Source organism: Apodemus sylvaticus, chromosome 9 (genome assembly GCF_947179515.1).
Source record: "Apodemus sylvaticus chromosome 9, mApoSyl1.1, whole genome shotgun sequence".
NCBI classification, from domain to species: domain Eukaryota; kingdom Metazoa; phylum Chordata; class Mammalia; order Rodentia; family Muridae; genus Apodemus; species Apodemus sylvaticus.
In genome coordinates this window covers 54,162,304-54,176,281 of record NC_067480.1, presented here as the reverse complement: position 1 = coordinate 54,176,281, position 13,978 = coordinate 54,162,304, and the positions used below count along the sequence as shown (strand labels likewise).

General features: G+C 38.8%; 1 protein-coding gene across 1 annotated transcript in view; it reads right to left on the bottom strand.

Moving 5' to 3' along the window:
- Nucleotides 1-1,905: 1,905 nt before the first annotated feature.
- LOC127692308 (cation channel sperm-associated targeting subunit tau-like) overlaps nucleotides 1,906-13,978 on the bottom strand; it is a 41,323-nt gene continuing 29,250 nt past the window's right edge. Inside the window, exons 10-13 of the mRNA XM_052192521.1 lie at nucleotides 10,622-10,727; nucleotides 8,695-8,758; nucleotides 3,496-3,533; nucleotides 1,906-2,268 (exon numbers count right to left, since the gene is read on the bottom strand). Coding sequence (XP_052048481.1) covers nucleotides 1,906-2,268; nucleotides 3,496-3,533; nucleotides 8,695-8,758; nucleotides 10,622-10,727 — 571 coding nt within the window. The remainder of the gene's footprint in view (nucleotides 2,269-3,495; nucleotides 3,534-8,694; nucleotides 8,759-10,621; nucleotides 10,728-13,978) is intronic.

The window sequence follows — 13,978 nt, the reverse complement described above, 5'->3', positions numbered from 1 at the left end:
GAAGGTTATGACATCATACAGAAGACGTATGCCAGCTCAAATCAGACCAAGATCCCATCCTAGAAGACACATAAGCATCAAGTCATACCCCAGCCAAAGAGCAGTTGGAAACCAAGAGCTGCTGAGAGACAGAGAGTCAGGTTTCTTTAAGGCCCTTGTAAGTTGACCACGTTCCAGTAGGAACCCTCACATTGAAGAGTACACTTGCAGTGCAAATTATACTTGATGGATTTAACAAAATAAAGAGTACACAGCATTGGGTAAGTAGGGAAAGGATGTTAGATATGAGAAGAATTGGGGGAGGGGTAAATATGATCAAAATCCATTATATAAACATTTCAAAGAACTAATTCAAATAAAAATGAATTTGATTCAAGTATAAAAAAGGAACATATATATATATATACACATATATATGAATAACAAAGATTGAAAGAACTAAAATTGTTAGAGTGGTAAGGGAATTATAACTACTTGTATTTAGCTTGTCTTTTGTTTGGGATTTTTTAAGACAGGGTTTCTCTGTATAGCAATGGCTATCTTGGAACTCACTCTATAAGACCAAGCTGGCCTTGAACTCAAAGAGATCAACCTGCCTCTACATCCCAAGTGCTGAGTGTAAAGGTGTGTGCCATCATTTCCTGGTTCAGCTTGTCTTTCATTCTTTGTGTTTTCCAAATTTGTAATGAGCATGTATTACCTTTACAGCAAGTAAATAACATTATTCAAATTATATTGCTTTAAGCTATTGATTAATTAAGAATAAGTTCCCAGGGATGGAGAGATGGCTCAGCGGTTAAGTGCACTGACCACTCTTCCAGAGGTCCTGAGTTCAATTCCTAGCAACCACATGGTGGTTCACAACCATCTGTAATAGGATCAGATGCCCTCTTCTGGTGTATCTGAAGACAGCTGCAGTATACTTATATAAATAAAATAAATACATCCTTTTTTTAAAAAAAGCATACGTTTCCAGCTACAGTTATTTAATATAATTATACCTTTTGAAATTTCAGAGGGAATTTAGCTATGGTTTTGAATCCATAAAAAGATGAGGAGATAGAGCTAAACACTGGAATGTTAAAAGCCAGTGTGCTGGGAGAGTCTTGCTGAGAGGCCTCTAACCCCTCCCAGCTGCCTCTTTTTTGTTGTTTCCTTAGATTTGTTTTATTCACTTTACATCCAGATGACAGCCCCCTCCTCTCTTTCCAGTCCCACCCTTACAAACCCTCCCCCTATTTCTCATATCCCTTCTCAGAGAAGGGGAGCCCACCCTCCTTGGGTACCACCTAGCCTGGGGCATCTTAGTCCCAGCAAGTCTAAGCACATCCTCTTCCACTGAGGCCCAACCAGGCAGTCGGGGGGGGGGGGGGGGGGGGAGGGAGGAGCCAATGGCTGCCGTTAAGGGAGGAGGGTGCTGACAAAGGCTCTTCTAGTGGGCCTTACATTTACACTCAGAGTCTGAGACAAGAGGAAATATGTAATTTTGTAAGACAACAATTTTTTAAAATTCTACTAAAATAATTTCTCAGGCTTTTACATGTCTTTTGAATTTATATTTGTAATTGTTATACATTTTTAGCAGAATCACACACTAATGCAGGGGATTAATTTGTACTTCTGACAGTTTGCTTTTCTTTCAAAGGATTCCACCTTAATTGATCAGCACACACAAAGAGCACTTAATATATTTAGACACGTTTCTACTTAGAGGCATTTGAATAACTTTGAATTTATTGGTACTTAGTATATTTTAAGAATAATTAGTTTGGGTTTTGCTGTCTGAGGCCTTGCCGTAGGGGAGGCTCACTGAGTTGAGCTTCTGTTGGGTCTTCCCTTTGAAAGCCACCTTTCCATTTCACCTTTCAGGAGCCCAAGCTAGCCCTCGTCCTTTCAGTTGGCACCTCATTCTGTTGGAGAGAAACCTAAATTCCTCCTCCTTATTCTCTCAGGATTTATGGGTAAATGTCTCAACTTTACCTCTTGTAGAGATGAGGATATTTTTAAAATGCTTGGATGTTTGGGCATTAGCTCTTCATCCGATGAAAATACTATACTTTTCCTCTCTTCGCGTGGTTTGTCTTCTGGTTCGGCAGTCTTTTGTAAACGTGGCATTTCGTCCTCTTCTATTATCTGCAGGCTGTGAATAGGAGGCAGCAGAACATCTTCCGGCGGCGTGGATTCACCACTTTTAGTTAGAGATGACTCTGAATAATTTTGATCCAACAGCTTTAAAACTGGTATGACCCGGCCTTCCTTATCACCATAATTGACCAACAAACAAAGAGCAACAGAATAAATTTTATTAGTCATTATTCACTAGTGAGTTTTAAAAATCAATAAATCAATTATCTGTTCTTTAAATACTGCCATTGATATTTGTAAGTCATTACATTCCTCGAGAAGACATTGAAAAATCTTATAACTGGCCTGAGCATAGATCATTATTTGAAACATGATAAAGCAGTTGTTTGTGAAGAAATGGCTTGCATATGTCTGGGTTGCATACTCTGGTGACGTGTTAAGGAAATCTGGGGGCTGATGTCTTACTGTCACATTATCACCAATGTCATGAAACAAGGGTAACTTTCATACCAAAATATCACAATTACATCATAAAATAAATGTAATAGTAAAATAATGCAAAGAAAAGGAAAATGAAGGCTAGCTTCTTAAACTAAATGCACTCAGTATTATACAATGTTACACAAAAGTCTCCATTGCCTCCCCGCCTCCCCAGCTCCTGTCTTTCACTTGGGGAACAGTACATGCTGATACTTGAGCTGACATTTGGCAGTCACAGAACCAGTATGGAAATTATTAAGTAGCACCAGAAAGCAGAAGCAAAGCTTTTATGCTTTACTGATCTACATGGGGATTTATTCCTTAATAGAATGAAAAATGATGTTGAGATAATTAAATTTTTACTGATTTCTATTATTAAATGCATATTGTTAGGTTCACACTGTGATGCGCAATCTGGCAAAGGTAAAAATGTGCTGAGGTCATCTACTCCTCAGATCTTAAGTAAAGTACCATGGGCTTTCCCTTTCCTTCCTCAACATCGTTAACTCCTTCTCCTTGCTATATACTCTAAATTGTTACTGTTTTGTGCTCAAATCTGTTTTCATAGAACAATTTAATTTGAAACTAATAGTATAGATATTTCCTATCTAGGAAAAATAACTGAATAACTTTAGGGATGTTTTTTAAGTTTTACCTGTAACTGTTCTACTTATATCCCATCCCTTCATAGAATAGAAATTATTAGAAATTATTATTAGAAATCCTCTTGTGGCCCGAGAGATGGCTGCCTTTGTAGCGAACCCAGGTTTGATTCCCAGCACCCACATGGTAGCCCACCATCATCTACAACTCCAGTTCCCAGAAAGAGCGAGTCTTCTTTTACCTCAGTGGGAACCAGGCATGAGTATGCACGCCTGGGGCATGCAGGCAAAACACAAGAGAACACAAAAGAAGAAGAAATCCTCTTACCTCATTTGAAATCGCTTCAGATTTTCTGTGATGAATATCTGTTTAAAAAAAATTATGAAGTCTGTTTTATTGAAATAACATTGCATTGCTTACATGTATGTACACTGATGAACTATGATTGTAATTTCTCTCCCTTCAAATAAAGGATAACTTAAAGCAGCCATTCAAACATGAACATTGCCTTCGTGAAAACATGGTGATGAGTCTCTGGGAAGATGGGGGCAGATGAGAGATAAGAAGGGGTGTGGAAATGAGAATGGAGCGTGCATGAATTGGGTATGTAGCCTTAATATTGTTCCCTAAGTCCCTGGGCCATTGGGCCTCCAACAATGTACAAGGGTTGCCATTTCCCCACGGCCTAGCCAACACTTGTTATCTTTTAACTTTTTGGTTAACAACCATCTGACCAGGTTTTGGTAAACAATAAAATGATAGTTTATTACACTGAACTGGTATTCAGTGATGTTGAACATTTGTTTTTCTCTTTGTAGAGCTTTGTATGCAAGTCCCTGAGCCATTTTTAATCAGGTTATTTACATTGACTTGTTGTTGGTGGTGAATTGAAAGAGTCTTTATGTCGTTCGGGTCTCAGCCACTCACCAGAGTGTGCTTTGCGGGCCTTCTGGCCCATCCTGTGCTTGCCTTTTCACTCACTGTCTGCCATCAGGGGCTCTTTAGCTGGAGATAGCCCGCTGTTTTGTGTTTGGACTTGTGCCTTCACTGTCTCGTTAAAGGAATTTTCACCTACACCAATCTCACTGAACTTTTCTCATATGTCATCCGCTAATCTTAGAGTTTGAAGCCTCATATTTTAAACTCTTTAACGCACTCTCTTTTTTTAGATAGCTCATGAGGTGAATGAGGTGGGTTTTCACATGATTTTGTATTGTGTACTTTGTCAGATTTACCTTCAGTTCTAACATGCGTCTCTTGTAGTCTTTCAGGTGATGTACATATATGATCATGCCCTGTGCTGTCCCCCCTGCCTTCTACACGGCCGTGTCTTCCCCACACATCACTGCTGCTCTCAGCCTCTGGAGAAGCTTCCTTTTTGCAACAGACAGCAGGCAGTGCAGACACTCAGAACTGGTCACAGCACTGAGAATGAGTGACTGCTGCGTGCTCAGCCCTAAGCAGGACATCCACATCACACCCCCGGGGAAGAGTGGGGGACACACAGTAGATAGAAAGGCTTTCAGAAGATGAGGAGCAGTACCACAGGATGCAAATTCTGAATAGGATGTGACCATTGCACCCATGAATTCATAGTAGCTACCTACACACCACCCGTAGAAAATTAAGATGGTCACCTTGCCAGCATGAGTGGGGGAGAGTCCCATGAGCCACTTTTCTTTGGGTGTGGCTGTTGGTAGGTTGCCTGTGTTCTGGTGGACAGTGCATGCACACATGCACACAGGCAGCACTCAAGGGGATCATGGGTTATTACAAAAGGAACAATGACATGAAGTTGGGAAAGAAAGTGTTGGGGATCCAGAGAGAGAAAGGGGGCACTTAAGTTGGATATAAAACCAAGATACACCATATACATGGTAGATAAAATTAAAAGATAAAGAGATCCTAAAAATTCCAGGTCATATCCTGTCAAAATAAAATGGTGTCCTCTTCCTTTCTAAGCAGGATGGAAGTTATCTCTTTATCTTGACCAGTTGCTCTCTTAGGACTTCTAGTATCATGCTCAATGCAAGAATCAGGGAAGGACACCCTCACTTTGTTCCAAATTCAAAGAAAAACTACCCATTAAAAAATTGGGAGAGGGGTCAGGTATAGAGGCACATGGGAGGCTGAGGTTGGCGCATTGCTTTGAGTTTAAGGCCACTAGTCTGGTCAACATAGTGGGGTTTTCTTTCTTTTTTATTTTTTTTAATTTATTGATATATTTATTTACATTTCAAATGATTTCCCCTTTTCTGGACCCCCACTCCCCGAAAGTCCCATCAGCCCCCCTCCCTCCCCCTGTTTTCCCACCCAACCCTTCCCACTTCCCTGTTCTGATTTTGCTCTATACTGCTTCACTGAGTCTTTTCAGAACAAGGGGCCACTCCTCCGTTCTTTCTTTTTTAGATTTATTTATTTTATGTGGATGAGTGTCTTCCTATGTGCATGTCTGTACATTGTGTGTGTGTGTGTGTGTGTGTGTGTGTGCCTGCTGTGTGAGGAAGGCAGAAGAGGGCGGTGGATTCCCTGGAACTGGAGTTGCAGATGGTTGTGAGCTGTAATGTAGGCAATGGGAACTGGACCTGGGCCCTCTGCAAGAGCAACAAAAACTCTTAAACTTCTGAACCATCTCTCCAGCCACACTTTATTTTTTTCTAGTCTAGCTTAATTTGTCAATTTTATTTACATTTTTAAACTTTGCTTTATTGATTTTTTTTCAATTTTCTAATTAAAAAAATCTACTATGATCTTTATTTCCTCTGAATTAGAAATTAGCTCCTGATCTAGTTCTTAGTGGTATGAAGTTAAGTTGTTTGATTTTAGGTTTTTTTCAAAAAAATACATTTTTTACTTTTAATTATGAGTATGTGTGTGTCTGTGCACACGTATTCTGGTGCCTATGGAGATAGAGGCACTGGATCCCAGCAGCTGGAGTTACAGGCAGTGGTGAGCCTTCTGACTGCAAACTCTGCAAGAGTATCAGGCAATCTGAGCCACAAAGCCCCAGCTCTTCTTTCTCTGGAAGCCTTTACTGCCATTAAAACAAACACCCTGATCCTTACTATAAATGTAAGCAACCCTTTCAGATTGCTTTTGCTTCAGTGACTGTATTTAGGGGTGTTTTCTCTCTCTCTCTCTTTTTTTTTTACATTGATTCTGAATTTAAATGTCTACATAGTAAGAATTTTCATTTTTTTTCTGCTGACAGTTCTAGCTTTATTCCACTGTAATTGGAAAGGTATTTGGTATGATATAAACCACCGTCAATTTGTTGGCTTATTTAGTAACCTCTACTTTGAAGAATATTCTATGACCTCCTAAGGAGAGTCTACCTGTTCTCTAGACTCTTCTACATACATCCATTTGGGCTATAGTTATGTCATTTTGCTCTACAGTGCTACAAAATTCTGTTTTGTTAATGGTCTCGTTGTACTATTAATATAGAAAGTCCAGTTTCCCATAATTTTTGTGTTGTTGCCTGTTTCTCCTTTTATCCTCTTTTGCATATTGTTAAGTTCTCTGACACTGGTTGCATATATTTACAATGATTTCTTCTTGATGCATTGACTCCTTTGTTGTCATATAATGAACATATTATAATGTCTCCTTTAAAGTTCTGTCTAGTGTTTTTATGATTTAGGTCCAACCACCCCAGTCTTTTTTGGCTACCACCTGCATGGATTTGGACTCATGTTGTCAGACATAAAGGCATTTCTTGTAGAAAGGAATTGTTTTATATACTGTTGGAACTGGGGTATCCGTAGAGGGCCAGAAATGTCCCAAGGCTCATGTCTTGGTGACATTCTTCCCTCAACTCATTTTTCTAGCTGTGGCTTGTCAGCTATAAAATAAACGATAACAGATTATTTTATGGATGTGGTGCATAAGAAGTGAATAGCAGGGTTGTGGATTTAGTTCAGTGGCAGAGCGCTTGCCTAGCAAGCACAAGGTCCTGAGTTCTGTCCGCAGCTCTGAAAACTAAACCCCAACAGAAGAAGTAAATATCAATATAGTTAATACTCACGCTCCAGCATCAAACTGAGTAAGCCCAAAGCCAGCGTGCCTCAGTTAATGACTGAATTCTAATTAGTTGGTTATTTAATCTGCTTAAATCTCAGTTTACTCGTCTATAAAAACATGAAAGTGCCCAGGACATTTGTATGTGCTGGAATACTGGAGGCCTCAGAAATATAAAAAAGAATCAAGCCATTAGATGGTCCACTGGATATGTTAAAAAAAAAAAAAGAATAAAATAAAACCCTCTGGAGAAGCAAAAACCATAATACAAAAAGGTGTGTGTGTGTGTGTGTGTGTGTGTGTGTGTGTGTGTGAGAGAGAGAGAGAGAGAGAGAGAGAGAGAGAGAGAGAGAGAGAGAGAGAGCACTGATACTTCTTCCCAGTGTGTGAGACTGAAGAGGGAGTCCGATGAGTCCCCCTTAAAGCATGAGGTGCTGGGCTGGCGGGGGTGAGGTCCTAGGTTTGCTCTTTAGCAACCAAACAGTAACAACAGCACCAAAAGCAGCGTGTCCATTTCATGTAGAGTAGACTGAAGACAACAGCCTCACTATACTAAGTCAGTACAGGAGCCAGAAATATGAACACATGCATGCAAATGGTTGATATAACTGGGGAAATGGAATTAGCATGAAAAGATGATTAAGTTACAAAAACCTTGCAATAATAAATTATATCACATACATAAAGACATTAAAGATATAAAAACACGTATTTAAAGTACAGTGGTAAATATACTTTAACTTGCTTTCTAAATAAATTTGAGAGGATGTTTAGGAGACCTGTGAACACCATTTTTCATTAATTACATCTCTTACTGATAACTTAGGGTAAGTTCTCAAATTAGATACTAACTGAATTTCCTCTGCTATAATTTCTCTTTCTACCTGTCTTGTTCTGACTTGTCTTTTACACACACACACACACACACACACACACACACACACACCTACTTCAATAGTTCTATAGTTCAAATGATTAACAAAAATATTTTTACAAATATCACAGCTAAGATTTAAATTTTTCTATTTTTAAAGAAGCAAAGAACCATTAAAAAGATTTTTTAAAAAAATTTTTTTTCCTCTCTCTCCTGAGGTGGGAGAAATGTCTCAGTGGGAAGAGCAGTAGCTTCCCTTGCAGAGGATACAGATTCATGCCCCAGCATCCACAAGGTGACTCCTGCCACCTGTCACTCTCTTCCTAGAGGAAGGGATACTCTCTGGTGGCCTCTGAGAGCATGAGGAATACACATGATACACAGACATACACACAGATAAAACACCCATACACAGAAAGTAGGAAGCAATTTTAAAAGTTCAAAGAAAACCTCTTGATAGGGGCCAAGGCTTTTCTTAGAGATTATTACAAAATACAAATATAATTGATACAATAGTAAAATGTATGTATGATCTGTGACAAAAGTGAAATTCATTTAGAGTAATAAACTTTTATAATATACCATCTTACTTTAGTTATCTTAATAAACATAAAAATTAACTTGATTTTTACCATATGCTGTTCTTTCAAGCTCTTCTAATATACTAGAATTTGATTCAGTCGGCTCTTTACTTCCCTAGACACACAGAGAAAGAAAAAGAGAACAAGTTGGGTAGAATACTTAAAGAACTGAAATAATTTTCTGCTTTCATATTTTTTTTTTACAGAGAACAAGGAGTTGGTGAGAAAATTAATCCAAGGAGCATGATTTCAGCGGAACTGCTGCCCCAGAGAGCAGCAGCCCAAGCTCGAGAGCGGCATCACAGAGCCGGTGGAGCGGCCGAGCGGCCGAGCGGCGGAGGGATGCAGAGCATGATGGCCACTCCACAACTTCAAGCAGCGAGGAGAGCAAGAAGCGCATGTGTGCTGGAACCTTATGGCCTAGGCCTTTACAAGTATGTTTATCTTTACAAAGCTTCAAGCAGATCTGTACTGTACAGTGACACTGAACCATTTATAAAGTACCTTTAATAATAAGAGCACAAATCCACAACCTCTCTAATGTTTAGTCTAAGTTTCTCCTAAAATATTACTTCTATAGTAGTAAATATTAGTTAATTTAACCTGTAGCAGCATACTACTGCCCAATTATTACAGGGAAGTTGTAAAGCATAAAAATATCAGCACAGTATGACTATCATTTCAGGGTTGTGATCTTAGTAAATGTCTTATATGAGATGGAAATCCTTTATTTCTTGGTCAAAATGTATACATTAGATTATATCCAAATTTCAAATGAAGTATTACTATCAAAATGCATTTAAAAACCATTGCAACTCAACAAGACAAAGAGTCCAATTTAAAAATTGTCCAAAGGTCTGAATAAATATTTATCTAAAAAAAGATCTACAAATAGTGAATGTATGAAAAAAAATGTTCACACCATCCATCATTAGAGAAATGAAAACCAAAAATGCAGTGAGTCGGCACTTTGAATTCCCAAGGTTGTTGGAAACATTGGGACCAGCAATCACAATATGAAAACCAACAAGAGGTCAAGATTCAACATCACCGCACACTTTCTTATTGCAATGTAAGATGACAAGGTTGCTCATACAAATAGTTGGGCATTTTTTCAAAACTTTAAATTGGGAATTACCATGTGACCCAGCATCTGTTCCTGGACATTCATGTAGGAAAACTAAAAAAAAAAAAAAATTGTTCACACAAAAAATATATATAAGAAAGCCAAGCACACCGATCCACATCTGTCATCTCAGCACTGGGGAGGCTGAGGCAAGAGGATTTCAAGGTTGTCAGCGAGTTTGAGTTTAAGACCAGCCTACATAGTGAGAGCCCAGTTCAAGAAGAACAGAAGTCCGCTCGTGAATGCTCACAGCAGCCCCGATGTCACAGAGACAGATGTGTGTGTCCATGCAACAGGGCTGTTTCTAGAAACAAATGAAGTGCTGCTATATGCCAGAACTGGAAAACATTACGGTAAGAGAAAAAAGTAAGCGGCAAAGGACCATGTGTTCTAGGCAGTTCCACTTTTAGGAAATGTCTGGGGCAGGCAAGCATGCAGAAGAACAACACAGATCGTCTGTTGCAGAGGGCAGGCTGGAAGGCAGTGAGAACTGAGGAAGCTCTCACTCCTGGTGTGCGCCTACCTCTGTTCGAATGATGAAAAACTTCTAAAATTGAGTATGGTGATGGATACACACCTTGGTGGACAAACTAAATGCCACTGAAATGCAGGCTTTAAACTGGCCAGCCAACTGAACCTTATAAATCATGAATAAACACTTAACCTTATAAATCATGAATAAACACTTATGGAATGATAACTGTTAATATAGAAAAGGTTATGAAGTATGAGTAGCATTTTATATAATGGTAATAAGCAATTATCTGATCAAACACTTTAATTATCAACTCATATTTCTAATAAACATATGTACTGCATGCTACATATAAAATAATGCATTTTGTTAATTACCTTAGGCTCTCTTTTTACCATTTTTGGATTAATAAGGTTTCTTAAATAATCAGCTTTTTCTATCCATGTATTCATATTTTTATACTCCTCTTTCATTCTTTCCAACCTAAACAAAGAAATCAGCTAGAGATGAAACAAAGCCAGTGACAGAAAAATGTGATAAAAGTCACAGAAAAACAACACAGCATGATCCATTTACACAAAGTTCCAAAAGTGACACCCAACAACATATAGTTAAAACAAGAATTACAACAAAAATAAGGGTCATGGTTACAGGAATCAATCAGGGACAGAGGTACACCTCATAAAGGCACACAAATGTATTTACATTAGTGATAATGATGTATTTCTTACCAGGTAGTAACTTTATTATCATTACTTATGCTTCATAAACACAGTTCAGAAATTATTCAGTTATGTATTATTCTCTGTATTTTGGTTAGTCTGAGCTGCAATAACAGAATACTGTATTTTGGGTGGATTAAACAACAGACACTTATTTCTCACAATTCTCAAGGCTGGGCTGTCTAAGGTGCCAGCCCACTCCAATTCTGGCAAGGGTCTTCCTGGTTCAGGTGACCCTCATCATACGTCCTCACAGTGGAGGGATGGGCACAAAGTCTTCCTGTTTTGTAACCTTTATAAGGTTATTACTGCATCATGAGGGCTTCATCCTCAAACATGATCTGCCCAGCTATTTCCCAAAATCTCTACCTTTAAATAGTGTTACATCAGAGATTAAAACTTTAACATATCAATTGAGAAGGCTGGTGATATAGCACAATGGTAGAGCATTTGCCTAGCACACTTGAGAGCCTGAGTTCAGCCCCCAGCAGCACAAATAACAAGAAGAATTGGGGTGGGTTAAAAATACCTGCTGTAGCACTAGATATCTAGACTTCTTGTCACTGCATGTGTAGATACTATTTTTATCAACAAAAGATGCTTTTCCCTTTAAAAAAGATTCTTGCTTCTTAACTGATATAATATGCATTATAAGTGGGGGTGACAGTGGCTGCAGGGGCAGCAAAATTTCAAAATCATTGCAAATCCCTGAAGAAAGTACTAGAATACAAGTAGCAACTAAAAGCCCATGGATGGCCTTTATAACAAACCTTATAGCAAAATATTTAAAACTTCCTTTAAAACCAAAAAACAGCATTGAGGATGTCCATGTATAAGAATGGAGGGAATACTATATTTGACCACAAAATTTCTTAGCTAATTTTCTCCTCAAAAAACTGAGTCTAGAGTTCCTCATGTATTTATCCCCAAAGATGGCCATGAGACTTGCCTTGGCCAATGGGACGCCATTAGTGTGACATTAGGATAAGTATGAGGAGTACTTTGCACAGTGGTGCACGGCCTCCTTCAATGCTGCCTGCAGAACGCCATTCTGTAATGAAGCAGCCTACCAGAGGCACGTGGAGAACTCAGGCCCCAGCTCATAGATGGCATCAAACGCAGCTAGATGAGCAAAGACATTTTGTGGTTCATCTATTTCTACTATCATCTGACTGTACAACTGAGCCCAGCCAATAAGCAAAAATAAAAAGTTATCCTACAGAAATATGCAATATACCTACATTTAGTGTGGTTTTTAATATGGCAATAGACAACTAGTAGCATTGCATTTGAACGATAATCAGAACCCAACCTTGAAAACTATGTAACTGAAGGAGAGATGATCATTCATTCCTCTCTTCCTACAAGGAACACTGGGCAACCAAGAAGGTGATTTATAAAAATCATTCCAATTAATAAAAAACAAAATGGAAGAATTAAAATAACAATTTGATATTGTATTCCCAGAAATATAGTATGGATGCTAACAAAAACCAACAAATTAAAAAGCTGCCAAGGCAGACATCATGCACTCCATAATAAGAGAACCAAGTATCAAGTCTTACCAAAGAAACCTTGCCTAATTGAGCCAATTCTTGCATTGTGTATCCATTTTGGGTATATGCATATGACAGAGCATATTAAATCTAAGAGTTTGCTCATCCATCTGCCAGTCCTCTAAAGTTGTAGGCAACAAAGGGCAAGGTCCTGCCCCCAAACGTCACCATGGAAGGGGTGATGGCTTCAACATATGATGTGAATGTGGGAAGCTTAAACATCTTATCTTCAGCCACCGTTGCTACTCAGAGCCGACACCTGATAACTCTGCAACCAGGTACTCCTCTAAGTCTGTGTCTGGTGGGTTTTTGTTTTTTTTGTTTGTTTGTTTTTTACTTTTTTGCTCGTGTGTGTGTGTGTGTGTGTGTGTGTGTGTGTGTGTGTGTGTGTGTGTGTTTTACTTGTGTGTGTGAGAGAGAGTGGGGGAGAGAGAGTGAATGTGAGTATATGGTGTGTGTGTGTGAGTGAGTGTGTGTGTGTGAGTGAATGTGTGTGAGTGTCTGGGGGTGTGAGTGAATATGTGAGTGAGTGTCTGGGGGGTGTGAGTGTCTGGGGGGGTATGTGAGTGAGTGTGTGTGAGTGAGTGTCTGTGTGTAAGTGTATGAGTGTGAGTGAGTCTGTGAGTAAGTATGCGAGTGTGTGAGTGAGTGTTTGTGTGAATGAGTGTGTGTGTGAAAGATTATATCCTCTTGCATATAGTTTTTACTTGGTACAAGCCACTGTATACAGTTTGTAGACTTTGAGGCTCACGTGTACATTTTCCTCCAGAGAAGGCATGCGTGTACCTCTGGCAGCCAGCTCTTACCTCTAATGACAGAATGTGGACAGTGGTGGGCAGCAGGCAGCTAGGGCATGGCAGGTTTTCTATTTTCCAAAACCAAATTTTGGCTTATTTATTTTTTTGAAAAGACAATCTTATACATAAATATGACAAAACAACAACTAAACAATCACAAATGTCTCTACAAAATAATAAATATGGAGTTAAACAGACACAAAATGCCCCATTGTGTACTCTCCATCTCCTCTAGTTTATCCCCTGCTCTCCCAGCACCTGGCAGCAGTCAGTCACACCGCCATTCCTGCTGCATCCTAGCACAGGCTTTAACTGTGCCCTGGACATTAGTAAAAACAGAGCTTGGAAATGCACTTCTAAGATTGAGTCTTAACTGCTATAAGCAGCAGAACTTTCAATAACCTATACTATATATAAAAGATAAACTTTAAGTTAGATACTAGCAGAGTAAGTCCTCTAATAACTTTTACTAAAGTCAGGGAAGAAATCATACAATATTAAATTTTGAAAAGACAATTCCTCAAAAGGAATAAAACACAAATTAATTCACATTCTAGAGCAATTCAAGTTCTATAATCACTAAAGAACACATAATGCCTACAATAAAAGGAGACACTAAGAAACTTCAGGGTTTACCTTTAAAATTATACATAATGTTC